Here is a 16,688-nt window from a genome sequence, read left to right on the forward strand (position 1 = left end):
AACAAAACAACGGCAATAAACAATAAAGGATACTAAGTCCGTCTCCCAAACCTCAGTATGGGGATACGCCTGTCCCCGCTGTCAGGAGACCCGCAGCATCGGTGAAGTCTCGATCTTTCCAGGGACAGGCGCCTCTACTCCTTAACCTGAGAAAAAGGGGGGAAAAAACTAAAATTAACCCTGACAGACTTAGCATCAAACTACACAAACTTACTTAAATATCTAGGAGGGGGGAGAATAAAGCCGTTGCGGGCAAGACTAGAAATTGATGAAGACCGCGTCGTCTCTGATAGAAACAACAGGCCGCGACCTTTCCCAAAAGAAAAACTTGTTTCGATCTAAACGCAAAAAATCCGCTCTATGCGCTTATGAATAAAAGACTTAGTAGAACGGAGAAACGGTGTCAGACGGTCAACGTAGTTTGCCGTCGAACAAGGCTTGGCAGCGGGACTTCCAAATTTGCCACTTCAAAACGGAAATCAAAAACCAGACGAACGGTGTGTCTTGGTTCGTGGGGTTTAAAACCCTCTGCGAAAAATACCACTGCTGGGGAGATGGAAAAAGTGGGCCCGCAAACACGTACACCCATGTACTGGCCCAATCCCACAGCACGGTAACAAGGAACAGTCCATAGCAAAATGCAAAAGGACTCATTGCTGTTACAATTAGGCCGAGGGCACTTACCCCGGCCAATGCCCCACGAACAAAGGCGCTGAGCCGTCTTCACGGCGCTCCAAACAATGCCCAGTTAAGTCCCGCAGGAAATGATCTAAAGAGTTTGTTCACAATAAATGAACATGCAGACGGCATAATTGATGTCTGTGCGCGAAGCGCCACTGACACTTGATTTAAAAACACATTGTAAAGATTATTTACAGTGACGGTGTTCCAGTTAATAGACAGTACATTAGGGAGAGAAAGGATGAGAATTACAGAACTTGACATAAATGCGAGGGACCGTCGAGGAATGAGGCGGCTATTAGAGAAGAGACCAGTCGGAAGAAAGTTACGAAGAGAAATGGAACACCAGAAAAAGAGCTAAAAAACTCCTCAAGGCGGAGCTACATGAACTACAAAGCGAGCTGAAACCCTTATAAAAAGAGCATCAGCTTTAATCTAATATTAAAAACACCTAGGCCACCGCTGTCGACAGACTGACAAACAGTGGACCGGCGTACTAGTTCCGTCCTTACCGGACCATAGAAAAGAAAGATTGATCTTGTTGATCCTCCTTCTCCACGGTGACCGGCAGCGGGTAGACAGGAGCTACATACAAAAGGTAAGATAAAAGGACTGTGTTAATTACAGTCACTTTGCCAATTAGTGACAATGGCGTTTATTTCCAGTTTTTCTACTGAAGACTGGAGTTTTACTAGGCGGTCTTCCCAATTTCTGACGGCCATGTCTCCTTTGCCGACCCAGAAGCCATTAATTTTAATGGGATCTGTTTGTCCAAGAAATGGGTAAAGATCCCCGTTTTCTCTCGCCATTCACCTAAAACAAAACCTTGAGATTTGTGACGTTAAGTCTTGAGCCACTTGCACCTTGAAAACAAACCTATAATGCTAAAAGTCTATGAAGCGAGGAAATATTGCGACAATACAAGTTTTATCGTCCGCATATTGTAAAATTTTGCACTGCAAATTGTTACTGCCAGGGATAAAAATACCTTGGATGCCCCTATCGTTACGGACAGCCGCAGCGAAGGGTTCGATGAAAATAACATAAAGAAGAGGAGACAGGGGACAGCCCTGTCTAACACCTTCTGTAAAGAAAAGGACTCGGAAAGAAAAACCGTTAGCAAGAACTTGGCTGAAGATGTCAGTGTATAATATTTTGAGCCATCTGATGAAATTAGGCCCAAAACCAAACTTGTGAAGAACTTGGTAAAGAAAAAGACCAGTTTACACGGTCGAAAGCTTTTTGCTGGTCAAGAGAAATAAAAGTGAATTTAATTTCCTCTCGTCTGCGTAAAAAACAAGGTCCCGTAAAAGCCGGAATTATCGTGAATGGAGCGCCCCTTTGACCCCGCAGGTCTGAAAAGGGCTAATGATAGAAAGATAGAACTGAAGAAAGACGGTTACAAAGAGATTTAGCTAGAATTTTATAATCCACATTGAGCAGAGAAATAGGCCTTTTTTTTGAGGCAAGGCGGGATCACCTGACTTGTCCAAGAGGGTGATAATGCCTGTTCTCTGTGAATTAGCCAAAATCTGTAAATCAAAAGAAGTGTTAAAAACACTAAGCAAATCTGGACCAATGAGGTCCCAGAAGGTGAATAAATTCTTTAGGCAAACCGTCGCTGCCGGGGGATTTGCCGTTCTGCATACCCCGCACAGCAGCGTCGAGTTCACTAGACAAAAGAGGAACTTCAAGATTATTAATATTCTCTTCGGAAAGAGTATCAGAGATCTGATCTAAAAAGAAGGATTGGAAACTGTCAACAGTTTCATCCCTCGAGAACAAAGAAGCATAAAAATCTTTATAAAATCTACAATTTCTGAGGGCGAAGAAGAGACAGTCCCGTCAGGGCGCTTAACTGAAGAGATAGAAGAAGCTTTTTTATGATTAAAATCTGTCTTGAAGAACTGGCTGGAGGGGTGCTCTCCCTCATTCAGACGATGAATGCGGGATCGCACCCTCGCTCCTTCGGCTAAAAAATCATCTAATTCAGAAAGAGAAAGTTTAACTTTGTTATATTCAGCAAGAAGGTTCTCATCCTTGCTCCCTTGGTTCAGAAGGGAAGTGATCCGCTCAAGATGAGAAAGAAGACGATCTTTCTCCCTTTTTTCTGGTCTGAGAAAGACGGCAAGAGTGGGCTATAATTAAATGTTTGCTACGAAGCTTCACATCCTCCCACCAATCCAACTCGTTATCAAAACCTTCTTTGAGCGTTCGCCATCCTAAATAGGCTGTCCTAAAAGCTTCTTGAAAGATCACATCTGTTAAAATGGAAGTATTACATTTCCAATATCCTCTTCCTCTCTTAGGAAGAGAGGAAGGGTTAAAGTTAAAAACAACACCATCATGGTCTGAGAAGTAGACAGGTACATGCGAAATGGTAATAAACTTCAAGGAATTAGTAATATAAATCGGTCCAGCCGACTGCGAATGGTATTGAGGCATTTCTCCAAGTAAAATATCTATCATCAGGATAGGTGGTCCTCCAAGGATCCATCAGATTAAAATCGTCACACATTGAACGAAGTTCCTGGTGACCGATGTCGCAGGTGACAGAAGATGTACCTATTCTGTCCAGAGCAGAATTAAGTACACAATTAAAATCACCCGCCAAGATGAATGGACAATTCCCAGTAAAGTACTGGGAAAGATTATTGAAAAAATTCTTTTTATGAAGGGGGTCATTAGGAGCATAGACTGAAATCAGTCTAAAGCGACCACCTGACCCATCTAAAAAACAGCTAGCAATTCTCCCTTGCAAATCACTTTTAAAATCTGACAGTTTAAAAGAAGAACGTGGATTTAAAAGAATGGCAGTGCCACAAGAAGAAGAAGTACCGTAACTGGCTAAAATGTCCCCTTTCCACTCCGATTTCCAGAGTTGCAGATCTTCGGGGCCAGTTATATGGCACTCCTGCAAAAAACAAACGTCATAATCAAGACAAAGGTGAAAAACTTGGTGGCGCTTGTGAAATTCACGCATGCCATTTACATTAAGGGTAAAAATAGTAATCATTAGGTTAAAAAGGAAGAATGCCTGGAGAAATGCCATTTAATTAAGGGAAAAATTTATATGAATTTCTTGAAGAAACCCGCCTGTTTCAAGATGGCGTCAGCAGCGTGTCTCCGGCAAATGTGCCGGCTCCACCTGCCTGGCGTATATGCTTTGAACTTGCACCAGGGACACTTAAGTTGAGTAAGTGTGGTGTCCTTGTGCACCGATGAGGCATGTCTGACTAGGCCAGACCATGCGGGACAGGTAAAAGAACAGGACGAAACTTTGCATCTTGCTGGCTTGCTGATACCAGGGAGATTCAGCGAGCTAATATGTTTTGTACATTTTTCTGTCTTCACAGGGTCCACTCCATCGACCTCGTTGGCGGTGGAATCGCCCTCGGACTCGACATCCGACGAGTCAGATGACGAGCCAGAGGAGGAGGAGGAGGAGTAGGAAGAACCAGAAGAAGATACTGCTTTTTTCCCTTTTGGTTTTACCTGATCTTGCTCCATTGACGAGTCGCTGGAGCCAAAGAGATCCGAAGCAGAAGGAGCAGGTTTTTTGCTGGCAGGAGCGTCCGGCGGTGATCGGGTCCGTTTTGCGGAACCCTTTCTCTTCCGAACAACTCGAAACCCGTCGTCCTGAGCAGGGGCTACCACTTGTCTGCAAATGTTCCTGTCACATACGAGGGAGGGTGGACCATTTGTGCCCTTACAAAGGGCGCACTCGAGAACTCTGAAAGATTCAGGAAGAAGAGAACCTTTGCATGAAAAACAAACAATGCTAGAGTGAAAAGGCCCGGACATTTTCTTACACTTGGGACATTCTTTGGCGGGAAGTTGTTGTTCATCCGCCTCACTCACGCTAAGTCTCTCCCCTGCTGGCTGTGGTGGAGGAGGAGGAGGTGGAGCCGTAGTTGATTTACTCCATCCTCTCTCCGGTTGTACTTTTCTGGCGAAGGATTTGGGGCAGGCCCGAAAGCCATGCCCCTCCTCCTCGCAGATGGTGCATTTTGTACTATTTGGGCACTCATTTGCCACATGGCCGACCTGCAAGCATTTAAAACACTTTATGTTATTGCAATCTCGGGCATAATGTCCTTGTTGGCCACAACGGGCACAAGTTCGGACTTGCCCGGGATAGGAAATCCAGGCATTACGATCCCCTATCCTAATTACTGTTGGAATGGCGGAGGTCACCTTCATCCTGTACTGCCTGGTACCATTAAATACAGTGGGGTTGTCCCCATACGTGGTGAATCTCCCTGCGAGAACTTGGCCAAACTTGCCTAGGATGTTTCTAACAATGCTGTCATGGATGGCCATACTGACATAATGAACTGTAACAATGACAATGTCATTAAACTTGGTGACAGTGCACCCATCTATGTCTGCTACTTTAGGATAAAATTCCTTACAAACCTGAGCGGTCTTAAAAACAACTTCAAATTTATTCCCTTGTAAGGGCTGCATCGCCGACAAGTGTTGAGCTGCCTCAATGCCTATTCCTTTGAACTTGTCAAAGACCGACTTCGCTGACGTAACATCTTCAAACCTAACCTCCAAGGCCTTGTCTTTATGCCAGACGTCGGCCATGGTGATCTAGGATACTCTCTTCTAATAGTAAAATGGAAAAACAGAGAAAAATATAAGGCGTCAGTCACAGCTGCTGACTGACGAAAGAAGTAACAAAAATTAAGCTCCCGGGCTATCTGCGCGGGGAAAGGACGTTATGTATATACACCTGGAATAAGGGGCGTAGCTACTCGCTACTACTATAAAATTTACCCAAAAAAAAATGCTCCCTGAGCTACCTGCTCAGGAAAGAATTAAATGGAGTAATATACAGAATGGGGGCTACAGGGACTATATATATATCTGAGCAACTTGCTCAGATGGGACGGAAATGTACAAAAAAAGAAAGCCTATACTACGGTCCTCAAACAAAATGGCCTATAGACTACTATATAAGAATTACACGGGGCTACGCACTGCCACAGCCCCACGTAAAGCTACGGTATGGGAGCCGCACGCTGCTACGGCTCCGAACAAAAGACTAGAACAAAAGAGAACTGCAATAAAAGAAGGTGCTGTCGTGTGGCGTACTCCGCACACACGAGGCAGCAAAAAATGGAACTAAAAACCCTTCAAATGTCTCTCAAAATGCAAAATATGAAAAAATAAAGATGACTACAATAATCTATGTTCACTTATCTAACAGTTGGTGTAGGTTTGGTCTCAGGTGGGACCTCCACTCTCCAGTTTTTGAAGATAGATCACGGAGCTGCAAAAAAGGTTTCTGGAAGAACAGATACTACACATGATCTTAGCCAAAAGGCCGAGAAGCGATAACGATTAATATTAAAACAATAGCGCGGAAAGGGATTATTCGTCTTGAAATACTGTTTGCTATTGTTCTTCTTATTATTTATTTTTGCCTTTTTTTTGTTTCCTGGTGTGAAAACAAAAAAAAAGACTCCTGCGCGTCCACCGCAACTCAACGAAACCAGGGGAGAGAGAGATGAGCAAGAAATCTCCGGCTTTCTCAGATTAACAGAGACATATACATTCTTAAAAATATTTCTATCATGCATTTTCATACACCTCGATCATATTTCACCCAAAATCTTGTTGAAAAAATTAATCCAGACAAAAAATGGGATCAATGCATCAGTGAGCGAGAGCGTCGGCACTAAATGCCGTACGTACGATGTACCGGGACAAGCATATCAATAGATGGCGCCCTTCAACACTCCCGGTCATCGCGCCTCGGCGTTTCCCATCTGGGTATTTCTCAGGCCTGCCAATGGGTCCCACATTAGGGGCGGGGAAATACTTCAGTTTGTCAGTAAGCTCCGTGGCCGAGTGGTTAGAGAGCACATGTAGAAAGTAATAGACCGTGGGTTCGAGTCCCAGCCTGCCGCTTTCCTTTAATTGCTTGGTTATTGTTTTGTTTTGTTATTTTTTCACTTACTTATTTCCCCTTTTTGTAATAATTACTATTTTATTTCATTGATTTATTGTTTATTTCGTCATGAAGTTATAAGAAGAAAATTCGAAAGAAAAGAAAACATTCGTCATACCGTTTTCATTTGCGCTTATAATACTTATGTATCAATATCAATGCGGTCCCGCGGGGAGTTAATTGAAGAGAGAGAAAGAAAGAAAAGAAACAAACGGGAAACAAATGTCAACGCACCATTATTTGTCCATTTTTGTAACCTTTGGTGAATAAGTCATTCACATTCTACATGAGGCAACATTTAAGACAATGCATATACATACATGTATGGCTAATGTACTCAGCCGGCCGGCCGGTCACATACGCAGTGCGTAAAATTTTGCATAATGATTAAGTTAAAGGACACAGTGGGAATTCTATCTGGAACAGTGTTCTATTGTTTATAAAAAAAATTAGAGAAATTGATTTCGGCTATGAGTGAAGGTAGAGGTGGAGTTAGACAGGCAGCGACAAATCTCTTTTTTGAAGGTTGTGGTGGCTCTGAAAAGAGCCTTTTGGGTTTGTGGATGCAAAGTAAGTTCTTTTCTTTACTTTGACACTTTGGCGGTCTTCTTGGGCAGAAGAACTTGCTGGATGTTGGGAAGGACACCACCCTGCGCGATGGTAACTCCGCTCATCAACTTGTTCAACTCCTCGTCGTTGCGTATAGCAAGCTGCAGATGGCGGGGATTAATTCTCGTCTTCTTGTTGTCTCGTGCAGCGTTTCCGGCCAGTTCCAAGATCTCCGCGGTAAGGTACTCCATCACTGCCGCAAGGTAGACCGGTGCACCGGCACCGACACGCTGGGCGTAGTTGCCCTTACGCAGAAATCTGTGAACACGACCCACGGGGAACTGGAGTCCCGCCCTGGAGGACCTGCTCTTGGCCTTGCTTCTTGCTTTGCCGCTCTTTCCTCGCCCAGTCATCTTGACAGTATAGTGACAGAAGATGAATGTACTCTGCAGTAAAGGTGGTGTGTGAATGAACCCACTTGGAAAACACAACACTAGTTATAGCGTTCTGGTGGATTGGCTGAAGCGTGCCAAGTAGCCAATCACGCGACACGGGCGTGCCCGTCGCACGGTTGGGTGCACCGCATCCATTTTGGACGCGGGGGACGAGGGAACAAAAAATTACAACTGTGTCATCGTCGTTCAAAGTAATGGAATCACTAGATAAAACACAGAAACATGCAACATTCTTACCTCCATTTTAAGACGTTTTATTGTTATTCCGCCGAAGAAGTCCCATGATCTTTCGACCAGCCTCCGCACAATGGCAGTGATTCGTTGCTCTCACGCGGCGGTTAAAACTGGCCTCGGTTTCTTGCTAGATATTTGTAACATCCCACAGACGAAATCCTAATTTATTTTTTAATAGTAACCCACTCAACAAAATGCAAGCACTCGTCCGGAGATTGAAAGAAATGACCAATTGAAAAAGGCTGTGGCATAAATTAAATTATGTGTTTACGACGACGACAAGACTCAGGGATTAACTTTAATCGCATTACCTCCCCTCGCCTCACGAAGGGTAAAAGCATATTAAAAAAAAAGAGAGAGAGTGAAAGGGACACAACAGAATAAAAAAAGGTTAGTTGTAAAACCTAAGAAATGGGCTGATCGGGCGAACTGAGCTGACTGGCAAATCTCTTTTTGGAAACTGTGTTGGCTCTGAAAAGAGCCGTTTGGTTTTGAAGCCTTCAAAATTTCTATTTTGAAGTCGTGTACTTGGTGACGGCCTTGGTGCCTTCGCTGACTGCATGCTTAGCAAGCTCCCCGGGAAGAAGTAGGCGTACTGCTGTCTGCACTTCACGGCTTGTGATGGTGGACTTCTTGTTGTAGAGAGCGAGGCGAGAAGATTCGCTGGCGATGCGCTCAAACACGTCGTTGACAAAGCTGTTCATGATGCTCATTGCCTTGCTCGAGATTCCGGTGTCGGGGTGCACCTGTTTCATCACTTTGTAGATGTAGATGCCGTAGCTCTCCTTGCGACGCCGGTGCCTCTTTTTGTTTGCGCTAACCGGACCCTTAGTATTTCCGGCCTTCTTCTGACCTTTTCCGCTAACTTTGGGAGCCATATTGGAGGACTTGGAATGTATCGGATCGTGAGATCGAATGAAAGACCAGCACGTCTTGGCCGGCTTTTATTGTGCACAGCTTGGATTCTGACCACCCATGCATCGTCCACTTTCCCGCCAGTGACCGCTAACCCATGCGTGAAGAAAGCGGTATGCGTGCATAGTTATACAATGCACGCACGGCACGACCCCCCCCCCCCCCCCCCCGGCAAGGGTATTTTTAGCCTTTTTCTCAGACTGACACGTGTATAAGTGTCCTTCTTAAATATTATTGTCTACTGAATTTCTGGGAAATAATAAAGTCATCTCCAGCGGAGGGCGAATTAATATGTCGTAGTGCACCAATACTTCTTTAAATGTTGTTTCCCCCTTATGCACCATCCATTTATAATGAATCATACAATGTAACGCAAAACCGACGAAAATAAGAGAACGAGTACCTGTAATTGTCAAAACAGATAGGAAATATATATCATTATTACCATGCCCATAACAATTCAATTTTGCCTGGAACACGTTTCGGATGAGGCATACGTATAGAACCCAAAAAGTGGAATGTATTTGGACAGAATATCAACAATAATAATTCGGAAAAAAATCAACGGCCCTTTATTCTTTATTTGAAGGAAAACTCAGGGATTGGACTTAATCTCTCTTTGAAGAAGTAGTGGCTCTGAAAAGAGCCGTTAGTTTTATTTCTTTTTGCGCACACAACGTGCTCAAGCTCGTTCACCCCGAATTCGGCGGGCCAACTGGATGTCCTTGGGCATGATGGTGACCCTCTTGGCGTGAATGGCGCACAGGTTGGTGTCTTCGAAGAGGCCGACGAGGTAAGCTTCGCTCGCTTCTTGCAATGCCATGACGGCAGAACTCTGGAATCGCAGTTCAGTTTTGAAATCCTGTGCAATTTCACGCACAAGTCTCTGGAATGGCAGCTTTCGGATCAGCAGTTCGGTGCTCTTCTGGTAGCGGCGAATCTCACGGAGGGCGACGGTTCCCGGTCGGTACCGATGGGGTTTCTTGACACCGCCAGTCGCCGGTGCGCTCTTGCGGGCCGCCTTGGTGGCCAACTGCTTCCTGGGGGCTTTCCCCCCGGTGCTCTTTCTTGCCGTCTGCTTGGTGCGCGCCATGGTCAAGGGTATGGTTTGATGAACGGTGATCACAACTGAGTGCAGATTGAGCGAACGGACCCCGCCTCTTAAGGCCGGCGCATAGCATCCTAGGTTGGAAGCCTAACAATGGGCTATCTTCCGATTGGGTGCTTCGGGGGCCAAGCGGAGACGCTTCAGTGATCACGATTTCCGTACGTTGAAAAAGTATAGACGTTAAATTTCAATCGAAAATGCTGCTTTTCCGAGCCTATAGTATTATGAGCCCTCGGCAACAGAATCCATTTGGGATCGTTGTGACTACAATATTTCTCCCACCCCCTACTTGGGATTAATTGAACCCCAATAAACACCCCCTCCCCCACCCCCTAAAAGAAAAGTGACAAACATACGGATTTCCCTGGCTGCTGTTTATGTTTGTTTTGTAATAAAGACAATAATCACACACACCCATTCGCGAACAAAATGTCACGGATCCCTCTATACGTTCCCCGCTATATCCTGAGACGAGCACCCAGTAATTATTACTTAATCGACTTTGACAAAAAATGGAGACCAGACATGTTTTACAGTGGAAATAGGGAGGGGAAAAGCAACTCTAAGAACACACATGACAAGGACAAGTGAAATCGAGTAAAATCAAGATTCAATCTCTTTTTTGAAATAGTGGTGGCTCTGAAAAGAGCCGTTCGGTTTGATTTTTGAATATGGTGTCTAGCCGCCGAAGCCGTACAGCGTGCGTCCCTGTCTCTTCAGCGCATACACCACGTCCATTGCAGTGACAGTCTTCCTCTTGGCGTGCTCGCAGTAGGTGACTGCATCGCGGATAACGTTCTCCAGGAAAACCTTGAGGACTCCGCGGGTTTCTTCGTAGATGAGCCCGGAGATACGCTTGACTCCTCCGCGGCGGGCCAGCCGACGAATGGCTGGTTTAGTGATTCCCTGGATGTTATCTCGGAGAACCTTGCGGTGTCGCTTGGCACCCCCTTTGCCTAGTCCCTTTCCTCCTTTGCCACGGCCAGACATGTTTGTGTCTCCTCAGTCGGTTGTAGATGATTCAATGGCCATCCCAGCCCCGGCGAGGCAACTTATAGGACATGCGCGGACGCGATATGAGCATGCGAAGCCATCAACTGTTACGGCGCCCTCTGGCGACCAATCGTGGCAGGAGCACTCATCCTGGGAAACAAACAAATCAGAAGCAAAACAAGGGGGAAAAGGGATAACAAATAAGAAAAGGAAGAAGATGCCTAGAAACATATTGCAACGAGACTCAAACAATACATTTATAACCAGACACAGAGGGGTCGTGGCCAAGCCTTTTTTTTTTTTTTTTTTTTTTTACACCTTGAACGGAAATCAATGGAAACGCCAACATCATAATTTAACAAGACTTTACACACTTACTAATATTTACCGTAATTCAATGTGAAAGCCCTGTCACCAAAACGTCAAAAGAAAACGAACCTTTAACGACGGGGCACCGTAGTCAGAACCTGTTTTTGTATTAATTTATGTTCCCCGAAGGGAGTGGGCCGAATCCCGGATGTACTGCTATACCGGGCCAACCCGTGGCCGGGACGAGGCAAGCCTCTATTCCACGGCCCAAATCCAAAAATCAGTTTAATATACTGGCTGTTCAATGAACAGCGTTTCAGATATTAAGCTGAAAAGAACAGATACTTATTTTTTATGGCCCCCCCACAAGACCACGCTTGGGGGACCGGGCAGGCCGACCACGTCGGACCAAGCTAGTAGGGTTGCGAACCCTCCTGCCCGGGACAAAGACAACATACAAAGGCGACTTCACGCCTACACATATAACACAAAAAATGGCGACTTCACGCCGATACAAAGGCGACTTCACGCCTAAACTAAGGCAACTTCATGCCTGAACAAAGGCAACTTCATGCCTAAACAAAATCACCCATGCGAGGCAGAACACGGAAGACCGTCACTACGCAAGCCGGGGACCACTTCGGGGGAGGAGCCTTACAGACTCAAGGCTAAGTGCAATGCCGAGTCTGGACCACCTCCTGATGTTCCTGACCGAGACTAAGACCGATGTGCAATGATCTTAGCCAAAAGGCCGAGAAGCGATAACGATTAATATTAAAACAATAGCGCGGAAAGGGATTATTCGTCTTGAAATACTGTTTGCTATTGTTCTTCTTATTATTTATTTTTGCCTTTTTTTGTTTCCTGGTGTGAAAACAAAAAAAAAGACTCCTGCGCGTCCACCGCAACTCAACGAAACCAGGGGAGAGAGAGATGAGCAAGAAATCTCCGGCTTTCTCAGATTAACAGAGACATATACATTCTTAAAAATATTTCTATCATGCATTTTCATACACCTCGATCATATTTCACCCAAAATCTTGTTGAAAAAATTAATCCAGACAAAAAATGGGATCAATGCATCAGTGAGCGAGAGCGTCGGCACTAAATGCCGTACGTACGATGTACCGGGACAAGCATATCAATAGATGGCGCCCTTCAACACTCCCGGTCATCGCGCCTCGGCGTTTCCCATCTGGGTATTTCTCAGGGCCTGCCAATGGGTCCCACATTAGGGGCGGGGAAATACTTCAGTTTGTCAGTAAGCTCCGTGGCCGAGTGGTTAGAGAGCACATGTAGAAAGTAATAGACCGTGGGTTCGAGTCCCAGCCTGCCGCTTTCCTTTAATTGCTTGGTTATTGTTTTGTTTTGTTATTTTTTCACTTACTTATTTCCCCTTTTTGTAATAATTACTATTTTATTTCATTGATTTATTGTTTATTTCGTCATGAAGTTATAAGAAGAAAATTCGAAAGAAAAGAAAACATTCGTCATACCGTTTTCATTTGCGCTTATAATACTTATGTATCAATATCAATGCGGTCCCGCGGGGAGTTAATTGAAGAGAGAGAAAGAAAGAAAAGAAACAAACGGGAAACAAATGTCAACGCACCATTATTTGTCCATTTTTGTAACCTTTGGTGAATAAGTCATTCACATTCTACATGAGGCAACATTTAAGACAATGCATATACATACATGTATGGCTAATGTACTCAGCCGGCCGGCCGGTCACATACGCAGTGCGTAAAATTTTGCATAATGATTAAGTTAAAGGACACAGTGGGAATTCTATCTGGAACAGTGTTCTATTGTTTATAAAAAAAATTAGAGAAATTGATTTCGGCTATGAGTGAAGGTAGAGGTGGAGTTAGACAGGCAGCGACAAATCTCTTTTTTGAAGGTTGTGGTGGCTCTGAAAAGAGCCTTTTGGGTTTGTGGATGCAAAGTAAGTTCTTTTCTTTACTTTGACACTTTGGCGGTCTTCTTGGGCAGAAGAACTTGCTGGATGTTGGGAAGGACACCACCCTGCGCGATGGTAACTCCGCTCATCAACTTGTTCAACTCCTCGTCGTTGCGTATAGCAAGCTGCAGATGGCGGGGATTAATTCTCGTCTTCTTGTTGTCTCGTGCAGCGTTTCCGGCCAGTTCCAAGATCTCCGCGGTAAGGTACTCCATCACTGCCGCAAGGTAGACCGGTGCACCGGCACCGACACGCTGGGCGTAGTTGCCCTTACGCAGAAATCTGTGAACACGACCCACGGGGAACTGGAGTCCCGCCCTGGAGGACCTGCTCTTGGCCTTGCTTCTTGCTTTGCCGCTCTTTCCTCGCCCAGTCATCTTGACAGTATAGTGACAGAAGATGAATGTACTCTGCAGTAAAGGTGGTGTGTGAATGAACCCACTTGGAAAACACAACACTAGTTATAGCGTTCTGGTGGATTGGCTGAAGCGTGCCAAGTAGCCAATCACGCGACACGGGCGTGCCCGTCGCACGGTTGGGTGCACCGCATCCATTTTGGACGCGGGGGACGAGGGAACAAAAAATTACAACTGTGTCATCGTCGTTCAAAGTAATGGAATCACTAGATAAAACACAGAAACATGCAACATTCTTACCTCCATTTTAAGACGTTTTATTGTTATTCCGCCGAAGAAGTCCCATGATCTTTCGACCAGCCTCCGCACAATGGCAGTGATTCGTTGCTCTCACGCGGCGGTTAAAACTGGCCTCGGTTTCTTGCTAGATATTTGTAACATCCCACAGACGAAATCCTAATTTATTTTTTAATAGTAACCCACTCAACAAAATGCAAGCACTCGTCCGGAGATTGAAAGAAATGACCAATTGAAAAAGGCTGTGGCATAAATTAAATTATGTGTTTACGACGACGACAAGACTCAGGGATTAACTTTAATCGCATTACCTCCCCTCGCCTCACGAAGGGTAAAAGCATATTAAAAAAAAAGAGAGAGAGTGAAAGGGACACAACAGAATAAAAAAAGGTTAGTTGTAAAACCTAAGAAATGGGCTGATCGGGCGAACTGAGCTGACTGGCAAATCTCTTTTTGGAAACTGTGTTGGCTCTGAAAAGAGCCGTTTGGTTTTGAAGCCTTCAAAATTTCTATTTTGAAGTCGTGTACTTGGTGACGGCCTTGGTGCCTTCGCTGACTGCATGCTTAGCAAGCTCCCCGGGAAGAAGTAGGCGTACTGCTGTCTGCACTTCACGGCTTGTGATGGTGGACTTCTTGTTGTAGAGAGCGAGGCGAGAAGATTCGCTGGCGATGCGCTCAAACACGTCGTTGACAAAGCTGTTCATGATGCTCATTGCCTTGCTCGAGATTCCGGTGTCGGGGTGCACCTGTTTCATCACTTTGTAGATGTAGATGCCGTAGCTCTCCTTGCGACGCCGGTGCCTCTTTTTGTTTGCGCTAACCGGACCCTTAGTATTTCCGGCCTTCTTCTGACCTTTTCCGCTAACTTTGGGAGCCATATTGGAGGACTTGGAATGTATCGGATCGTGAGATCGAATGAAAGACCAGCACGTCTTGGCCGGCTTTTATTGTGCACAGCTTGGATTCTGACCACCCATGCATCGTCCACTTTCCCGCCAGTGACCGCTAACCCATGCGTGAAGAAAGCGGTATGCGTGCATAGTTATACAATGCACGCACGGCACGACCCCCCCCCCCCCCCCCCTCCCCGGCAAGGGTATTTTTAGCCTTTTTCTCAGACTGACACGTGTATAAGTGTCCTTCTTAAATATTATTGTCTACTGAATTTCTGGGAAATAATAAAGTCATCTCCAGCGGAGGGCGAATTAATATGTCGTAGTGCACCAATACTTCTTTAAATGTTGTTTCCCCCTTATGCACCATCCATTTATAATGAATCATACAATGTAACGCAAAACCGACGAAAATAAGAGAACGAGTACCTGTAATTGTCAAAACAGATAGGAAATATATATCATTATTACCATGCCCATAACAATTCAATTTTGCCTGGAACACGTTTCGGATGAGGCATACGTATAGAACCCAAAAAGTGGAATGTATTTGGACAGAATATCAACAATAATAATTCGGAAAAAAATCAACGGCCCTTTATTCTTTATTTGAAGGAAAACTCAGGGATTGGACTTAATCTCTCTTTGAAGAAGTAGTGGCTCTGAAAAGAGCCGTTAGTTTTATTTCTTTTTGCGCACACAACGTGCTCAAGCTCGTTCACCCCGAATTCGGCGGGCCAACTGGATGTCCTTGGGCATGATGGTGACCCTCTTGGCGTGAATGGCGCACAGGTTGGTGTCTTCGAAGAGGCCGACGAGGTAAGCTTCGCTCGCTTCTTGCAATGCCATGACGGCAGAACTCTGGAATCGCAGTTCAGTTTTGAAATCCTGTGCAATTTCACGCACAAGTCTCTGGAATGGCAGCTTTCGGATCAGCAGTTCGGTGCTCTTCTGGTAGCGGCGAATCTCACGGAGGGCGACGGTTCCCGGTCGGTACCGATGGGGTTTCTTGACACCGCCAGTCGCCGGTGCGCTCTTGCGGGCCGCCTTGGTGGCCAACTGCTTCCTGGGGGCTTTCCCCCCGGTGCTCTTTCTTGCCGTCTGCTTGGTGCGCGCCATGGTCAAGGGTATGGTTTGATGAACGGTGATCACAACTGAGTGCAGATTGAGCGAACGGACCCCGCCTCTTAAGGCCGGCGCATAGCATCCTAGGTTGGAAGCCTAACAATGGGCTATCTTCCGATTGGGTGCTTCGGGGGCCAAGCGGAGACGCTTCAGTGATCACGATTTCCGTACGTTGAAAAAGTATAGACGTTAAATTTCAATCGAAAATGCTGCTTTTCCGAGCCTATAGTATTATGAGCCCTCGGCAACAGAATCCATTTGGGATCGTTGTGACTACAATATTTCTCCCACCCCCTACTTGGGATTAATTGAACCCCAATAAACACCCCCTCCCCCACCCCCTAAAAGAAAAGTGACAAACATACGGATTTCCCTGGCTGCTGTTTATGTTTGTTTTGTAATAAAGACAATAATCACACACACCCATTCGCGAACAAAATGTCACGGATCCCTCTATACGTTCCCCGCTATATCCTGAGACGAGCACCCAGTAATTATTACTTAATCGACTTTGACAAAAAATGGAGACCAGACATGTTTTACAGTGGAAATAGGGAGGGGAAAAGCAACTCTAAGAACACACATGACAAGGACAAGTGAAATCGAGTAAAATCAAGATTCAATCTCTTTTTTGAAATAGTGGTGGCTCTGAAAAGAGCCGTTCGGTTTGATTTTTGAATATGGTGTCTAGCCGCCGAAGCCGTACAGCGTGCGTCCCTGTCTCTTCAGCGCATACACCACGTCCATTGCAGTGACAGTCTTCCTCTTGGCGTGCTCGCAGTAGGTGACTGCATCGCGGATAACGTTCTCCAGGAAAACCTTGAGGACTCCGCGGGTTTCTTCGTAGA

At 45.4% G+C, this 16,688-nt stretch overlaps 1 protein-coding gene, 1 non-coding gene and 1 pseudogene across 2 annotated transcripts; all 3 read right to left on the reverse strand.

Moving 5' to 3' along the window:
* Positions 1-3,668: 3,668 nt before the first annotated feature.
* Positions 3,669-5,967, reverse strand: LOC119733437. Its single transcript, XM_038207005.1, has one exon. It carries the CDS (start codon positions 5,272-5,274, stop codon positions 3,751-3,753), a length of 1,524 nt encoding a protein of 507 aa, XP_038062933.1. The 5' UTR covers positions 5,275-5,967; the 3' UTR covers positions 3,669-3,750.
* LOC119733557 lies at positions 5,817-6,028 on the reverse strand (annotated as a pseudogene).
* A 5,365-nt stretch (positions 6,029-11,393) lies between these two features.
* On the reverse strand, positions 11,394-11,578 carry LOC119733518. Its single transcript, XR_005271884.1, has one exon. It is a non-coding gene; the product is annotated as a U2 spliceosomal RNA (small nuclear RNA).
* Positions 11,579-16,688: the final 5,110 nt, after the last annotated feature.

The sequence above is a fragment of the Patiria miniata genome, unplaced genomic scaffold (assembly GCF_015706575.1).
Source record: "Patiria miniata isolate m_02_andy unplaced genomic scaffold, ASM1570657v1 HiC_scaffold_25, whole genome shotgun sequence".
Classification (NCBI taxonomy): domain Eukaryota; kingdom Metazoa; phylum Echinodermata; class Asteroidea; order Valvatida; family Asterinidae; genus Patiria; species Patiria miniata.

What these genes read in the sequence shown, in the direction of transcription:
- LOC119733437 (XM_038207005.1), bottom strand. Translation starts at nt 5,274, where the DNA reads ATGGCCGACGTCTGGCATAAAGACAAGGCCTTGGAGGTTAGGTTTGAA.